The 15403-nt window shown below is 49.9% G+C and overlaps 1 protein-coding gene across 4 annotated transcripts in view; it reads right to left on the reverse strand.

Annotated features, from left to right (window-relative positions):
• SMARCB1 (SWI/SNF related, matrix associated, actin dependent regulator of chromatin, subfamily b, member 1) overlaps positions 1-14762 on the reverse strand; it is a 33820-nt gene extending 19058 nt beyond the window's left edge. The window contains exons 1-5 of one of the 4 annotated variants that reach the window (XM_027049725.2): positions 14495-14762; positions 11090-11228; positions 9293-9422; positions 5017-5154; positions 2786-2913 (exon numbers count right to left, since the gene is read on the reverse strand). In XM_027049725.2, the coding sequence (XP_026905526.1) occupies positions 2786-2913; positions 5017-5154; positions 9293-9422; positions 11090-11228; positions 14495-14587 (628 nt within the window). In that variant the 5' untranslated portion in view covers positions 14588-14762. Of the gene's footprint in view, positions 1-2785; positions 2914-5016; positions 5155-9292; positions 9423-11089; positions 11229-12697; positions 13321-14494 lie in introns of those variants that run through there. The other 3 variants (XM_027049726.2, XM_053206564.1, XM_053206565.1) reach the window with 3 other exon arrangements.
• Between the last annotated feature and the right edge of the window lie 641 nt (positions 14763-15403).

A 15403-nucleotide genomic window follows, 5' to 3' on the forward strand; every position in this document is an offset into this window, starting at 1 on the left:
CAGGAGCAGATTCCACCCCTTTTCCTGATGCAGTTCCTGGCCCTGCTCTAGGATTCCCTTGCCCCCAGTGGGGCCAAGCTGGCATCGATGTGTCCTTGTTCAGCAGCTCGTTCCTCTTGGAGAATTTTAACACACCCCAAGGAGACTAGCTATTGAGACAAATGATGCTATAATTCACCAGCAATTCAGATAAACTCTCTTTCATGTCCTTCTAAGAGAAGATAACCTTGAACTCACTGTTAACTGATACCTACCAAAAGCTGGTTGGAGACAAATCTTGGTTATGAAGAATGTCCTGGTTCTGAAGGACATGTAGTTCGTTCATGCTGTTCAACATTTTTAGGACCCTTTGCGATAAAGAGTCTCACACTCACCTTTAAGGTTACTTGAAATTTCAAAATAAATTAGGTAGGACTATGAAAATCACCAGCAATTTTGAACATGTGCTTTTAACTACCATGCCAGGGGTGTGGCTTCCTAACCACCAGTTAAGAATCACAGCCCGTAAAGTTTATTTATTTTGAGAGAGAGAGAGAGAAAGAGAGCACGCACAAGCATGGGAGGGACAGAGAGAGAGGGAGAGAGACAATCTCAAGCTGGCTCCACACTGTCAGCGTGGAGCCCAATGTGGGGCTCAAATGCATGAACCCATGAGATCATGACCTGAGCCAAAATCAAGAGCTGGACGCTTAGCCAACTGAGCCACCCAGGCACCCCAAGAACCACATAAATACCACTAAGGAAGAGTTCACAGAACAAAATTATTTTGGTTCTCCAAGTGTCTGGACCAAATTACACTTACTGGGATATGGAATGTTATGTAAGGGCTCCTTTGGGGAACAGCTTGGAGAAGCTCATGGCAGAGTTCCTGGACAGATGCAGGTCTTCACTGCATTATACTGTGTCCACTTCTTGAGGGTCAGGGGGAAAGCTTCTCTCTAATTCAAATGCTATGTGTGATTCTGCTGCTTCTGAGCCACCAGCGGCTGCTCACCTTGACCACGCTGAGAACTGCAGAACTGATCATCCTGTCTCTGCCTGGTTCTAAAGGTCCGAGCATCATGCCCTCCCCTAGCAACGTATGCCCACTGAACTGTGAGTATGAACCAGAGCACTCACTTCATTTTGTATCTTCTTATTCCATTTTCCCCTTCACCCAATTCTTCCTAACCACACCTTTTGCATTAGCTTTATTCTTTTGTACTAAGAGTTCTCATGTAAGATGCCTTACTCCTTCTGGAATAGGGTGGAAGTTTAAATAAATAGTTGGGGCTTTTTATGTGTTATTGAAAGGAAAGTAACAAGGTAATATACATACTGAGTCAATCTGAACAACTAAATTCCTATGTTATGATCTATGGCCAGGTTCTGTGCCAAATGCTGTAAGAAAAGCAGCAATAAAAAACAAGATCCCTGACCTAAGGGGTTGAAATGGAGAGAGAGAGAGAGAGAGAGAGAGAGAGAGAGAGATGAATTAACTATAACACAGGCCTGCTGAGATTAAGCACGGAGTGGTATAATAGGGGATGTACAGCACTGGCCATGGCCTGGCACTCATGAGCTGTCCTGTGCCCGAGTTGGGAGTATCACCACCACATCTGCCCTATCTACACTCAATACAACCTCCTAGAAACCCCTCACCACATCTCCCTTTGGCCACATCCTTTCTCGCCAGCTAACCTGTCAACCCTGGAGGACAGACACTCGGCTCTCAGGCCCTGTTCCCAGGGCTCGGCAGAGGCCCTTGGACTCAGGCCTGGCACACCAAGTGCCAGGAGGTGACCAAAGGAAGTAGCCTAATCCTTCCAGAAAGCTTAAGGCAACCACGTATCAACAACCACACACGTTCCTCCCTGAGGAAATCCCCTGTGGGAGAAACAAGCTGTAAGTCGTTATGTTTTCTGCCATGGAAACATCTAATAGCAGAAGGAGTTCTAGTAAACAAAGGCACCACAACTCAACAGAAAATTGTGCACCAATTATGAAGACCAAGGAAAACAGGAAGACACTTACAAGTGAAGAAAAATTGTATTTGCACTACAATTACAACTCTGTTAAATACATCTGCATGTGGAAGTGACTGGCAAAAAAACTATTAGGAGCAGTGAGGTTCTGGGAATTCTAAACTTTTCTTCACTTAAAAATGATACTCTTTGGGGTGTTGTTATTTGGTTTCGGTCTTAATATAAGTAATGTGTTGTAAAAAGCCTGAAAGATTCAAGAAAACAATAAAGAAACAATAAACACTCATACAGTCCTCTTTCCTAGATGGGATAAGGACTAAGTGTTATGGTGACCGTCTCCTGTGCTTTCTCTGGTTCATTTGCAGAGTCACGCTTGGACTCTGGGAACCAGGGAAGAGCAACCATCTGACCTGGGACTTACAGAGCGAGGACAAAAAGAGGAAGAACAGAGAGTGAGGGCAGACCTCATGGGGATGACAGAGGGACAAGCCTGCACACACGGTACTGTGAGAGGCCAGAGGGGTGGGCAGGGCTGAAGGGTGGTATGCAGGCGGTCAGGCAGCAGAACCGGTCTGAGCAGCATCAAGGTCATTATAGAGCTCTGTGGACCGACAGCCTGCATCATGGCTGACCCCTGACACCCCAATCTCACTGGGGGAGGGAGGAACCTGAGGTTCACGGGCTCAGCCCATAGGAAACGGTGGCAGAAGCAGGATTTGAACCCAGAGTCCAGGATCCAGCACAGTAGGCAACAGGCAAGAAAAAGGTCTGTTCACACAGCAGCCGGGCCTGGGCCATGCAGAGCCCAGCTTCCCACGTACCATTCATGTTCCAAGTAAAGGCATCTCGCAGCTTCTGCCCGTCGATCTCCATGTCCAGCCGGATAGGGACCAGCACTTCAGGCTGGGAGGCATTCTCATGGATCACAGCTGGGTCGTGGTCATCAAAGCTGGAAGTGAAGAGGAAGCACAGTCAGCCAGGAGTGCCATGGGTCTCCATGCTCAGGGCTTCCCTCCCTGCACCGCCTGTCACTGCAAACCTGGCCGGAGGGGAAAAGCCCACTTCTTATGGGGACTTGTCAGCTAAGGGCTGAGCCAGCAGAGATGAGGCAAGCAGGGGTCCTGGGGTCACAGAGGCAGTGCTCCATACTTCAAGGACACACAGGGAAGGGAGAGGGAGTTGCAGCCTTAGGCAGTGGGATATGACCTAGACATACCCTAAGAGGGAGATTTAAGTCCCAAAGCAGGCAGAACTTTCACTGGTAACTAGGAAAGAAAAGGTATCTCCAGAAGAGGAAATACTTGAGCAAAAGCCAAGGGGTGCAGGAGAGGTGAGGAACTATTGAGGAAGCACAGCAAGAGCACAGAAGATGGGGTGCAGACTGCGGGGGCAGGGAGTAGCATGGGTATCCCAGTGCCCACGCTTCTCCATCTTGGGCTACGGGATCCAGCCTCTCCCATGAGGGAGCCCCAGGAGAACCCAGGGCAAGGCAGTCCCGTGGTCATATCTGTATTTTAGGAAGACAAAGAGGGAAGACGCCGGGGAAGAGATGGAGGGAACGATGGAAAGCAAGGGGACCCTAAAGGTGTCAGTGGAATAAAGCAGGCTGAGAATTACTCTTGGGAGGGACACAGATGACAAACAAGGAAAGCACACTGCATGCCAGACACCAATGCTCTAGGAAACATGGACAGGGAAAGGGACAGAAGTGCCAGAGACAGGAGCAGCCATTCTACCAAAGGGGAGGCAGCTCTGAGAAGTGACAGTCAGCCAGTGATGGGAAGGAAGGGAAGGAAGGGAAGAAAGGGAGGGAAGAGCGAAAAGGGGAGGGTCATGCGGATGTTGGTAAGAAGTGAGCTCTTGGCAGAGGGAACTATAAAGGCAGAAGCTTCTGGGTGTTCTGGGTGGCTCTGAAAGCAGTGAAGAGGTTCACATGACTGATGCAGAGTGACAGTGGCAGGGGATGAGGCCAGAGAGGAGGGGCCACTACACGGACTCCAGCCCTGGTGGGCATGTGACGGGGTATCTGGAAGACCTGCGTCCAGGAGAGGAGCCATCTGCCCTGGGTGAGGGGGCCCACATCTTAGGAGGAGCTGGCCAAGGGTGGTCCAACTCTGGACACGTGGAAGGCTGAGAAGGCAGGAATTTGCTGAGACTAGTTCTGTGGTTGGAGAAGGAGGAAGAGTCGTGGGGTTTTGGCCTGAGTGCAGGAAGGGTGGGATTACTATGTCCCAGGATGGAGGAATCTGTAAGCAGTGTGTGAGATACCTGAGGACAGCGTGTAGGGGTGAGGCTAGGCTGCAGAGATGACAGTGGGGTGGGAACTTGAAAAATGCCCCCCAAAAGATATCTAATCCTAATCCCTGGAGCCTGTGACCATTATATGGCAAAAGGGAGGGAGGGAACTTTGCAGATATAATTAGGGATCTTAGGAGGAGATTATGCAAGTAGCCCTAAACCACAACACAAGCGTCCTTTAAGAGAAGGGCAGTTTCACACACACAGGAGGAGCCCGTGTGGCCACTGAGGCACATGCTGGTAATGCAGCCACAAGCCACGGAATGCCGGCAGCCACCAGGAGCCAGAAGAGGTGGGAACAGCTTGCCTCGCCACCCCACCACGAGAGCCTCCAGAGGGAGTGGGGTCTGGCCAACACCTTGATTTTGCTGCATGGAAACTCCTGGTCCCAGAATGGTGAGAAATAGATTTGTGTGGTTTTAAGCCCCCCTTTTGTGGTGATCTGCTCCAGCAGCCACAGGGAAATAATGGTGGGGTCTCAGTGGGATGGCGTTTGAAACCACAAGATAAGATCCAAGGGCTGTGCTTTCCAGGAGCACTGGAGACACTGGGAAACAGGAGACAGCAGGGACACTAAAGCAGGCAGAGCTCGGAACTGAAGCAAGCCAGAAACCAGCTCTCCTAGAAGCCAAGGGGGAACAGTTTCAAGAAGGCAGCGTGTTTTAGGAAACACAAGGTCAAGGCAGAGGAGAGGAAGAGGCTAAAACATGTTTGAGGACTGAGGCAGAATCAGTGGAGGGTGAGGCGTGCTCACCACAGAGGGAAGGTTCTCTTCTTGTCCCGGCCCATGCGGTTCCTGTTGATGGTCGTGGAGCAGGGCACAGCATCCAGATGGTGGGAGCTATTGGGCAGGGTGGGCACCCATTGGCTGTTCCTCTTGGCTTTCTGTTCCCTGGAGAGACGTGAGAAATGCCCCTGCTCAGTCTAGGAGCCCGATACTGGCCATCAGGCTCTAAGTCATGGTCAATGGATGCCCACTGCACCCCCGCCAGTGGTGAGCACTACGCACCCTAGACTCTGTACGTGTCTACTCCTCAGGCGCCCACTGGCACCCATTCACAGGCACCCAGGCTAGGGGAAGGGTACAGAGGGGACCCCAACACAGCAGAGCAGCCCCCAGCCCAGTGCACAAGTCACAGTGTAACATGCTATGTGCTAGGCATGACTCCATGAAAGCACTCTCCCTTCTTGCGGAGAATGTGCACAAGGAAGCAGCTTCCCAGAGGAGCAGACCCTGGAGTAGAGCCTTAAGCATGGAGTTGGGGCTCACTAGGGATGGGGGTAGGGGAACAACTGGAATGGGGAGGGCATTTCAGGAAGTGCATGGCCGGCAGAAGAGAGGAAGCACGGATAGATTGTTGCCTCAACTAGGGCTGGAGAGGCGGACATGGAGAGGGTCCCGATTAGGGGCAGGTGTGCTCCATGAGAAATGACTGTACTCAGCAGGCAGCTGGGAGTCCCTGAGGACTTTGAAGAAGGGAGAGACAAGATCAGACCATTCTTTTAGATATATGGGCCAGCCAGAGTATAACACTTCAATAATGCTTCTGCCTTGCAAGGGTCCAGACCAGTAGGGTATGAGAAGCTGGGTTAGTAAAAACTTTCTAGAAAGTGAGGCTCAAAGTAGTTTAAGTAACCCACGTACCATCAAGGGTTCACTCTTCTGTCCAAATTACAGGTTGCTTTTACTACTAGGAAAATACCAAAAGGCTTTTTTATTTTAAAGATTTCTATTTTTGAGTAATATCTGCACCCAACATGGGGCTCGAACTTACAAACCTGAGATCAAGAGTCACATGCTCTCCTGACCAAGCCACCCAGGCACCCCCAAAAGGCTTGTTTAATCTGAAGCTCCAGTGCTGGCTTTGAAAGGCAAGCGCTCAGGTTCCCACTATGCTCTGCATATCATTTTATCATCCTCGGACACTGCCTTCCCTAACAAGTCTGAGCATTGTAAGGGCAGCAGCTGTGTGTCATTCACTTTTACATCCCCAACACCTGTACCACATCTCCTTCCATAACTGTTTGCTACAGTTTAAAGGATGTGACGGCAACCACTCAATTTCCCTTCCCTCACTGTCCTCACAGGAGGGATGAGGAGATGTGGCTTGCAGTCATTCTCTCCATGTGGTGGTGAGGACCAGAAGCAGTGGCCATGACCTGCTCTTTGTGGCCAAGACCCCAGGCTCTTTGACTCTTTTCTCCTCTAAAGCTGGAACCACTGGGGTGCCTGGGTGGCTGTCAGTTGAGTGTCCAACTTCGGCTCAGGTCATGATCTCGCAGTCCATGAGTTCAAGCCCTGTGTCTGTACTGACAGCTCAGAGCCTGGAGCCTGCTTCAGATTCTGTGTCTCCTTCTCTCTTTGCCCTCCCCCACTCACTCGCTCTCTAAGATAAATAAACATTAAAAGAAAAATTAAAGCTGTGACCACTTGCACCTCAGATGCTGTGGTCCCAGAGCACCCCTTGACTGAGGGTGGGGGCAGGGAGAGATTTACAGTACCAAACTCTGCTGGGACTCAATCAAGTCTCCTGTACCCAAGTCTTGCTCAGATCTTATGACCAGCCTTACCAATACCAGAGGCCTGGGAAAAGGAGGAACTTGGAACTAATCTGGGCAGGGCTTAGAGCTACTGGGCCAGTGGTTTTGAATCCTGGCTGCAGACTCCCTCAGAGTGCGAAATTTCAAGTAGGAAAGCTCTGAGCTCCACCTAGACCAAGGGACTCCTGTCTCTGGAGAGGACCCAGGAATATGGGTTCTTTATAACTTCCATGTGTGATACCAATGTAGCTGGGCCCATATTTGGGGACCTCAGGTCTAGACCACCACCTCTTTTCTGAGCCCAGGAATATGGGTTCTTTACAACTTCCATGTGTGATGCCAATGTAGCTGGGCCCGTATCTGGGAACCTAAGGTCTAGACTGCCACCTCTTTTCTGAGCCTCCTAAAGCTGGCACTGAGGCTCCCCCTCCACCCTAAAAACTCCTGCCCTATCTCTGTAGTGATCTAGTTCATAACCAGGCCTGGGCTATTCTGCCAAACCTCTGTCAGGTAACTATCTAAAGGAGAGTGCAAGTTCTGTCAGACACAGTGAGTACATCATACACCAAATCCGAGAATCTGGGTCACATAATTCAACCTTTCTTCTGCTACAAGTAGGTCTGCCCAAGGGAGGGGGACATCCAGCCTCTGCCTAGCCTGTCCAGTGATGAGGAGGGGAGGTGCTGGTCCTCCTGTGGGGCTGACTGGGCAGTGGGAAGGCGCTTCCTGAGCACAGAGCCCATGAAAGCAGCTTCTCGCGAACCTCAATGCCCAACCGTCTCTGTAGTTTTGACTTTGGGGTAACAGTACTCTCCTCCGTCAGCTGTTCCTCATATGACAAGATCATCAAGAAGTGTTTATTGCCCCATAAAAGGTTCCTGGCTGACATGTGCAGACTTGAAAGCCTCAGCCATATGTACATCACTTCCTTCTGCCACTTCCCTAGGAAAGTCTAGCCATCCTTATGTTCTTACCGCATCCCTTGGGGAAAGAGGAATCTGCAGAGCACACATCTATAACACTGGCCAAGTTGGATGTGGGCCACCTTTACATGGGGGGTGTGGGGAGGATTATGAAAACAATTCAATAGTAAAGTTGAAAGAAAATCTGGAAAGAAATGATTTTTCCATAACCACATCACTCGAAACAATAACCCTCCTCTCCCTCCTCCTCAGTGCCCCCCGGGGTTTTGTGCACGTAAATGCACTCATTCTAGATATTCTGCACATCACTCAGGCAAACCACATTTCTGGCTGCCGCAGGGTCTACTTAGTTATGACATAAACAGTTACCTATCTATCCAGTCTACCTGCTTCCAAGATCTAGTCTATCCTGGTCTATATCCTAGTCTGTCACCTTAGTCTATTCAGCTGGCTGTATCTTCACTCAGTCAGCCTCTCCCTAAGGCTGAATACTCAAGTGGCTCCATTATTACTGGACAGTGGTACTCACTGCCATTATTACTCACAATGCTACCTCCTTCCATATAATAGTTTCCGTTGGTGGCGGTGTTCTTTGAAGTTATTTGTCTGGGACAGATTCTTAGGGGTGAAATTAATGGGTCAGACAATGAAAACAGGTTTGATGTCATGACCATGCCCGTGTACCAAAGCCTGTGCAGGGTGCTTGCATGTGCCAGCTCTATTGTATCTTCCCCAACTCTTTATGTCAATAGTTGCTTATCTGTTTTACTTTGAATTCTTAATGTTACACGAGGACAAACATCATCTCCTTATTTGTTTACTCCTTATGCTTCCAGGATGGCCCACCCTTTACCTATTTAGCTATTGGGGTACCCAGGTTTTTCTTATAAATCTGAATGAATCAAAACCAAAGAAAAATACCTATGAAAATGAAGAAAAGGGACACATGGGTGACTCAATCAGTTGAGCGTCTGACTCTTGGGTTTCAGCTCAGGTCATGATCTCACAGTTCATAGGTTCGAGTCCCACATCAGGCTCCGTGCTGACAGTGCAGCGCCTGCTTGAGATTCTTTCTCTCTTCCTCTTTCTGCCCCTCCCCTGCTCAAACGTGTGCCCTCGCTCTCTCTCAGAATAAATAAACTTTAAAAAAATGAAAAAAATTTAAAAAATAAATATGAATGAACAGACTCTACAACATAATCACCTCTCAATTACTTGTCTAATTATTACTGTAAATACTCTTTTTTAAAGGTTCTAAGCTCACACACTAAGATCTATTGCTCATTTCTTTTGGGAGTTTATCTGGGCCACTCATTTTTCTGATAGATTAGTCCCACTTTCAAACCACTTCTAATGACTTTCCAGAACCCAAGACTTGGCTTTCATGTCTTAGAAATTCCACAGACACACAAGAAACTTAGCAATCTGGCTAAGACAATTTGTAAGCACAGCAGGTGAAGTGTTTAAAGGTATTTTGGTTCAATTTAACCCCAACCAGTTCTAGGGTATGAGAAAAATATCTGTGGGTGTTATCCTGAGAGCACGTCCTGGCTGGGAGTACATTACCTGAGGTAGGTGGGGGGTTCCGTGCTGATGGAGACGGCCTTGTACTTCTCATCATTGCCGTCCAGAATCTCTTCCACCTCTGAAGCTTTTAACAGCGTCACGCTGGTGGCCAGGGTTGTGTATCCATGATCTGTAACCAGAGACACCACTGCGGTCACCCTGCTGGTGGGGCAGCAAGAAGCAGCAGCCAGCAGATGCAGCACATCGAGGTCCTCACATGCAGGAGGGAAAAGCGAGTGTCAACCTTACTACTGCTGAATGCTGGCCTCTTCCAAAAGGGCAATCTGGACCGAGTGCTTTAGAGGTCCTACTGAGAAAACGCTCCCATGGGATTTACTTGCACTAATTTGTCCCAGGAGCACTGGCTCTGGGCACAGGGCAGCAGCAGCTACAGTGCAGCATGGCCAACGGGGAAAAGGGGGGGGGGGGCTCCAGAGTGATACCACCAGTGGGAAGAGGTCTGACACCAACTGCAATCCATGACACGAAGCAAAGTGGAGAGATGGAATGAAAGATGAAAAATACTTTTCTTTTAAAACAAGAGCCCAGAGAGTTACAAAGAGCTGCCTCACACCCAACATGAATTCCCGGCACCGTGCAGTCAACACGTGCTATCTGGGAAGCAGGACAGTTTCTAGGCAACTCGACCCACAGCTCTTCTAGGGAACCTCGGTCAAGAGCTGCTACCTGTCTGCAGGTCCAGACTGGCTTCTCCTGGAGAAACAAACCGGTTATGGGGAAGGTATCTCCAAAGCACAAGGCAGAAGAGTCACTGAGACTTCACCTGAGGCTTGCGGAGGGGAAAGCAAAGCTAGGAACTCACTGCGTTAGTGACTGGTGCTCCACTGGGGGGCAGAGGGAGGATAAAAAGGAGACTTTTTAAAGCGAGTGAGTGGCAATGTCATAGCAGCAGATAAAAAAAGAAGCCCCGGCTCCTGCATTAAAAGAACCACTACTTTGCCCACAGTAGACAGGACCACAGCAATACCTACAGACACAACCAAACAGGACAGACTGTGAAGTGTACGTACACACACACACACACACACACACACGGCTTCAGGCAGAGTCTTCACCCAGGCCCAGGGCAGCTCTCTGTAAGGGGCCACAGCCGAGTCAAAGCAGTTTTGCCACCTGCCAAACATCGCATAGCATCCGAACCAAAACGTACAGTGAGACTCCCCTGATGGAGCCCTCAGAGCATCTGAAGAGCATCTTCTGAAGAGCCAAAGCACACTTGGCTCTCTAGCATCAGGCAGCTCACCCGCCAAGCCCCAGGCACACACCTCAGGCACACCACGCAGGGACATGCACATGAGCTCTAGCACACTGGCTGCCAGAACAAAGTGCTATGGGATGGAGGTGCTCTGGGAAGCAAAGCAGTGAAAGCCCCAGAGGGGAGTGGGAGCTGGGGCCACCACCCGCCACTCGGGCTGCATGGAGGGTGACTATGGCGACACGCCCACGGCAGATGGCAGAGCATCACAGCATTCCTAAAACGTTTTGAGACCAACATGTCTTCACAGCACCCATTACTGTCCCAGACTTGCCCCCCTCACGCTCCCCCCCCCCCGCCACTGGCCCTGCTGAAAATACCTGACAAAGGACCCCTGGCTACCTGAAGCTGCTTTGTCGCCTGAGTTGCATAGCGTGCTCTGCAGCGACTCTGCCCCTCACGTGCTCCTGCCACGCTAAGGTCAGGGCTGCAGTGAAGACACTCTGGAGTGAAAACGTTTTAACTTCATGACATAAGCGAGTGGTTTTGAAACAGGTTTACAAACCCTCGTGAAGACGCACCCTTAGTGTTAGGTTTTGTTTTTTTACCATGTGACGATGCAACTATTTTCTTCCTCTCTTCCACAGTGGCTAGTCGCCTCCAGAGTGAGGGGTATCTCTTGTACAGAGAACCTCGGAACATACGGAGGTAGTTTCCCACCTATGGGTAAAGCAAGAAGGCTCATTATGAGGGTCACATCTTGATGCAGAAAGGGAGGGTCCTGGTGCAGAGGCTCTGCCGACCGAGTAACAGAGCACAAGCTGGCCTCCAGGCACCAGGCTTTCTGCAGCCATAAAAACACATTCTGCTGACATCAAGGGTTCAATAGCAGTGCACATCTGGCCCACATCTGCCTCTCTAAGCGGGGGCAGTACCATCTGCGTCCTAACGACAGGGCTAAGTTCCAAAAGGCCTGACCAGGCGCTTCTGGGGCAGACCCCCAGAGCTCACTGAGACGCTCGAAGTGATTCTGACTTTAAACTAAGGATCCCGAACACTTTCCAGAAATGTAAGGCCCCTTTGACTTTCTTTTATCTTAAGAACAAGACTTTGATATTTTTATGATGCCATAAACACCAAAAAGGTCTTTTAATTTTGGACAGATGTAGGATAATTTCCCCCATGGCCCCTGTTGCTTTGTTTAGTAACAAACTCAAACCAGGAACACCAAAAGAATTTTCCGAGAGTTTAAAAAACACTTACTGGCAATCACCAGATTGCTATATAAATCACTATTGCCTCAAACAATAGCTTCAGTTTATCTATAACAGATACTCAAAGTATAACTTCTTTAATGAAAAGCAACCTAGTCTCAAAGTTTTTATAAAGAAACTCAATTATTTCACTGACATTGCAGAAATGACCACTCGAGTCAAAATGACCACATGGCAAAGGACAGCCAGTGGACTGGGTGCCACGTGCTGGTTCCACCTGTGACTGGGTCTCCTTTTCTGGGTCTCCTTACTCACCTGTCAAATGCTGAGCAATTCTGAACTTTGCCCCACGAAGCACCATTTCTATTATTTTTCCCATTTATCTACCCAGCACAGTATGTTTATTAAATGTGTTTCTCCATTTTTCATGAATCAAAGATTTTTATGATCGACAACCAGAGCTGCTGAACAGCCTAACAGAAGAATGGCCACAGGGGCGCCTGGGTGGCTCAGTGGGTTAACTGTCCAACTATTGATTTTGGCTCAGGTCACGATCTCAGGCTTTGCTGAGTTCGAGCCCACATCAGGCTTGGGATTCTCTCTCTTCTTCTCTCTCTCTCTGCCCCTCCCCTGCTCACACACACTCTGTCTCTCAAATAAATAAACTTATCGCAGGTCCTATAGTGCTCCAGGACGCCTAGATCCTTCCCAAGACCCCTGAACTTTGGAGACTGGAGCTTGCCTTCCTGGGCCTGTGCCCTCTCTGGACCTGTTTCCCAGATGTAAAATGAAGGTGTGAACCTGGGGATTTCTTAGGGTCCTCTCAGCTCTGTGACTCTGGCTTAGTGAACACAGCTGCCTGCAGATGGGGGGAGAAGAGTGACACACGCACTTGCTGCAATCACACATGCCTTCCCAAAGCTGCTCCACAGATGTGGCATGGGGGCACTGGATGTGTTGCTATGGCCAACCCACCTCTCTGAATATGGTGCCTGTTTTCCAAGGGGAAGGGACCTGCAGGCCATCCACCACCCAACGCTGTCACAGGAGCTTCTGGTTATCAAGAGTCAGCCTCCTGATCTTGAACCCTTCTCAGACCTCCAGATGTTCAGCCTGGCCCAAGAGAGTAGATGTCTCTCCCCTCTCCCATGTGGGACTCTATAGACTGGGTCTCAGGACAATTGTTCTTACTCAACAGGGCTGAAAGAGAAGACTGCAGTTAGCCTTCTAGAAACGAAGGCATGTTACGGGGAAGATCTTGAGGCCATCAAGTCTAAGCATCTCCCACACATGAAAAAAGTTACCAGGAAACAGACAGCCCTTCTTCCCATCTGGCTACATGCTCCCTCTCAATATACTCCACCTAATAAATGAAAGCTTCCTTCTCAAAAGTAGCACCCACTGAAAGTCAAAGCCAAACTGACTGCTTTTCCTGTCCATTACATCGGTTAAAGGCTTCTTTAAACAATCTGCCCAGTATCATTTGGGAACTCCTCAAGTGCCTTCTATCCTACATTTAGGCAGCTTCCTACTGGTCAATGAGGACGATTCCGAGCTGTGGCACATGGATAGCCACTGACTCCACTTCCCCAGTAATATCTGAAGAGCAGCATTTATGTCATAACATGAAAAACGTATTGCATCCTGCCCTTTTTGTTTTACAAAACTTGGTGAAAAATGGAAACACTAAAGTCCTGATACTACTGACAACAGTGGTATCCTAACCTGATCCAACTAAAACAAGTCAGGAACCACAGGGGGTCATTCATTCATGCTATGTTCAGTTGTGAAGGGGAGAAAAAAAAACTATTAAAAAAAAAAAAAGAATGAAACGTTGGCATAGGATACTGAACACCACTACAAGGAAAGACAACCCTGGGCATTCTGAAACTGCTTTAGCTCTCCAGGATTGGCACTTACCTCATTATACAGGAAAGACTCTACAGCTTGGTATTTGCACATCTGAACTGCATATACCACAACTAAAAAAAAAAAAAAAAGGAATATACACTAGCTGGGGATTGCTTTTGGATCAAAAAGGGGTAGTTTGAAGCAACCTGGAAAAACAGTAGACTTAGTACAAACTCCCCACTGAAGGACGAGGTGTAGGGTTTTCCTAAAATCAGCTGTTCAGCTGACTCATAAAAATGCTGTCACTTCTGGTCAAGAATCAAAAGATATTTAGAATCCTTTCCTCATAATTCTGAATTAAATTCAAGACAGCCAAAGCGTCAACTGGTTCTGAACTGATCTAGCTCAGGGACTGGGGCCTTATCCACCCAACACAGGATATCCATCCTCCTCCCTATTTCCTCATTGGTAAGTAACAGCAACCAACACTTTGCGAGATGAGACATCAGTAAACCCCATGTTTTCAATCTGAGATTTCACGATCCCAAACGCAGCAATGGAGGAGGGATACAAGCGAAGCTTCCGAAATCTCTCCTCCAGGCGCCCCAGGGGCTAACCGAAACATCCCATTTCTTTGCGGCTGGCTGGAGCTGTACCAACTCAGGATGGAACCAGTGGCTCCTCGGAGTGCCCTAAGCCCTGGCAGCAGTGGGCGACGCCCACCAAGACGAAATAAGTAAGTAATCCCAGACAGCCGACGTGCGCGGGGCGGAGCCAGACAGGCCCCACCCCGCCCTGACGCAACGCGCGCACGCGCCCGCCCGCCGCGATGAATGGAGACGCGCGCTCCCGGCAAGCAGACCCGCCCCGAGGCTTCCGCGGGGCCGAGGCTGGGGAGGGTGAGGACGCGCGGCGGGCTACCTCAGAGCCGATCATGTAGAATTCTCCGTCGTCTTCTAGCTGGAACTTGACGGGCTTCTGCCCGAAGGTCTTGCTCAGCGCCATCATCATCATTTCGGCGGCGGAGGCGGGCGGCCGAGGCCGAGCTGCAAGGGATCGGGAGGACTGAGGAGGAGCCGAGCCTTGCCGAGCCGAGAACAGCCGAGACCGGGCGGCGAAGGGCGGACAGATCAGGTGCTAGAGCCGCCTCCGGGCTCTTCAGCCGCCGCCGCAAAGGACCAGGCCGCCCTCAGTGCGCAAGCGCGGGCGTTGACGCTGACGCGCGCGCCACCGCCTCCCTAACAAAAGGCTGGAGAGCGCCCCTTCGGGCCGCTTAAAGGAACCGCGACCCGTTTCTTCCAGACTGCTTCCCAAGTGGAGGTACTCCGAAGAATTTCTCACGGACCGAAATAGCAACAGAGGCCCTGACTCAAGCGGTGATTTTTCCAGCCTCACAGCTGGGACTAGAACTCAGCCCAGTGGAGGAGGAGCAAAACGAGGCCTGAGGCCAAGAGGCCAGAGCTACCTGTGTCTCAGTTTCACCACCCGAAACACGCAGTGTAGTTGAGTAGATAAGAGGGATCCTAGGAACAGATACCCCAGTTCCAGGCCCACAGGTGTTCCTGCGGCTGTGGAGATGGGCAGAATGGCAACACTGGGTGAGGGGTTGGCATGGGCAAAGGCTCCCCAGGCTTGGCAGGATTCCAAGGCCCAGGTGGTATTTGGTTTGGCTGGGGCATCGGTGAGCTAGAGGAGAGGAAAACTTCTCCATTTCTCTGCACTCTTCCTTAACTCTGCACTCTGTGTCTACAGCAAGTGCAGCCGTGGGGTGCTGAGCGAAACTAGATAGCCCTGCCCTGCAGAGCTTACAGCCAGGACTGGGGCTAACAG

This window comes from Acinonyx jubatus, chromosome D3 (genome assembly GCF_027475565.1).
Source record: "Acinonyx jubatus isolate Ajub_Pintada_27869175 chromosome D3, VMU_Ajub_asm_v1.0, whole genome shotgun sequence".
In the NCBI taxonomy this organism is placed as follows: domain Eukaryota; kingdom Metazoa; phylum Chordata; class Mammalia; order Carnivora; family Felidae; genus Acinonyx; species Acinonyx jubatus.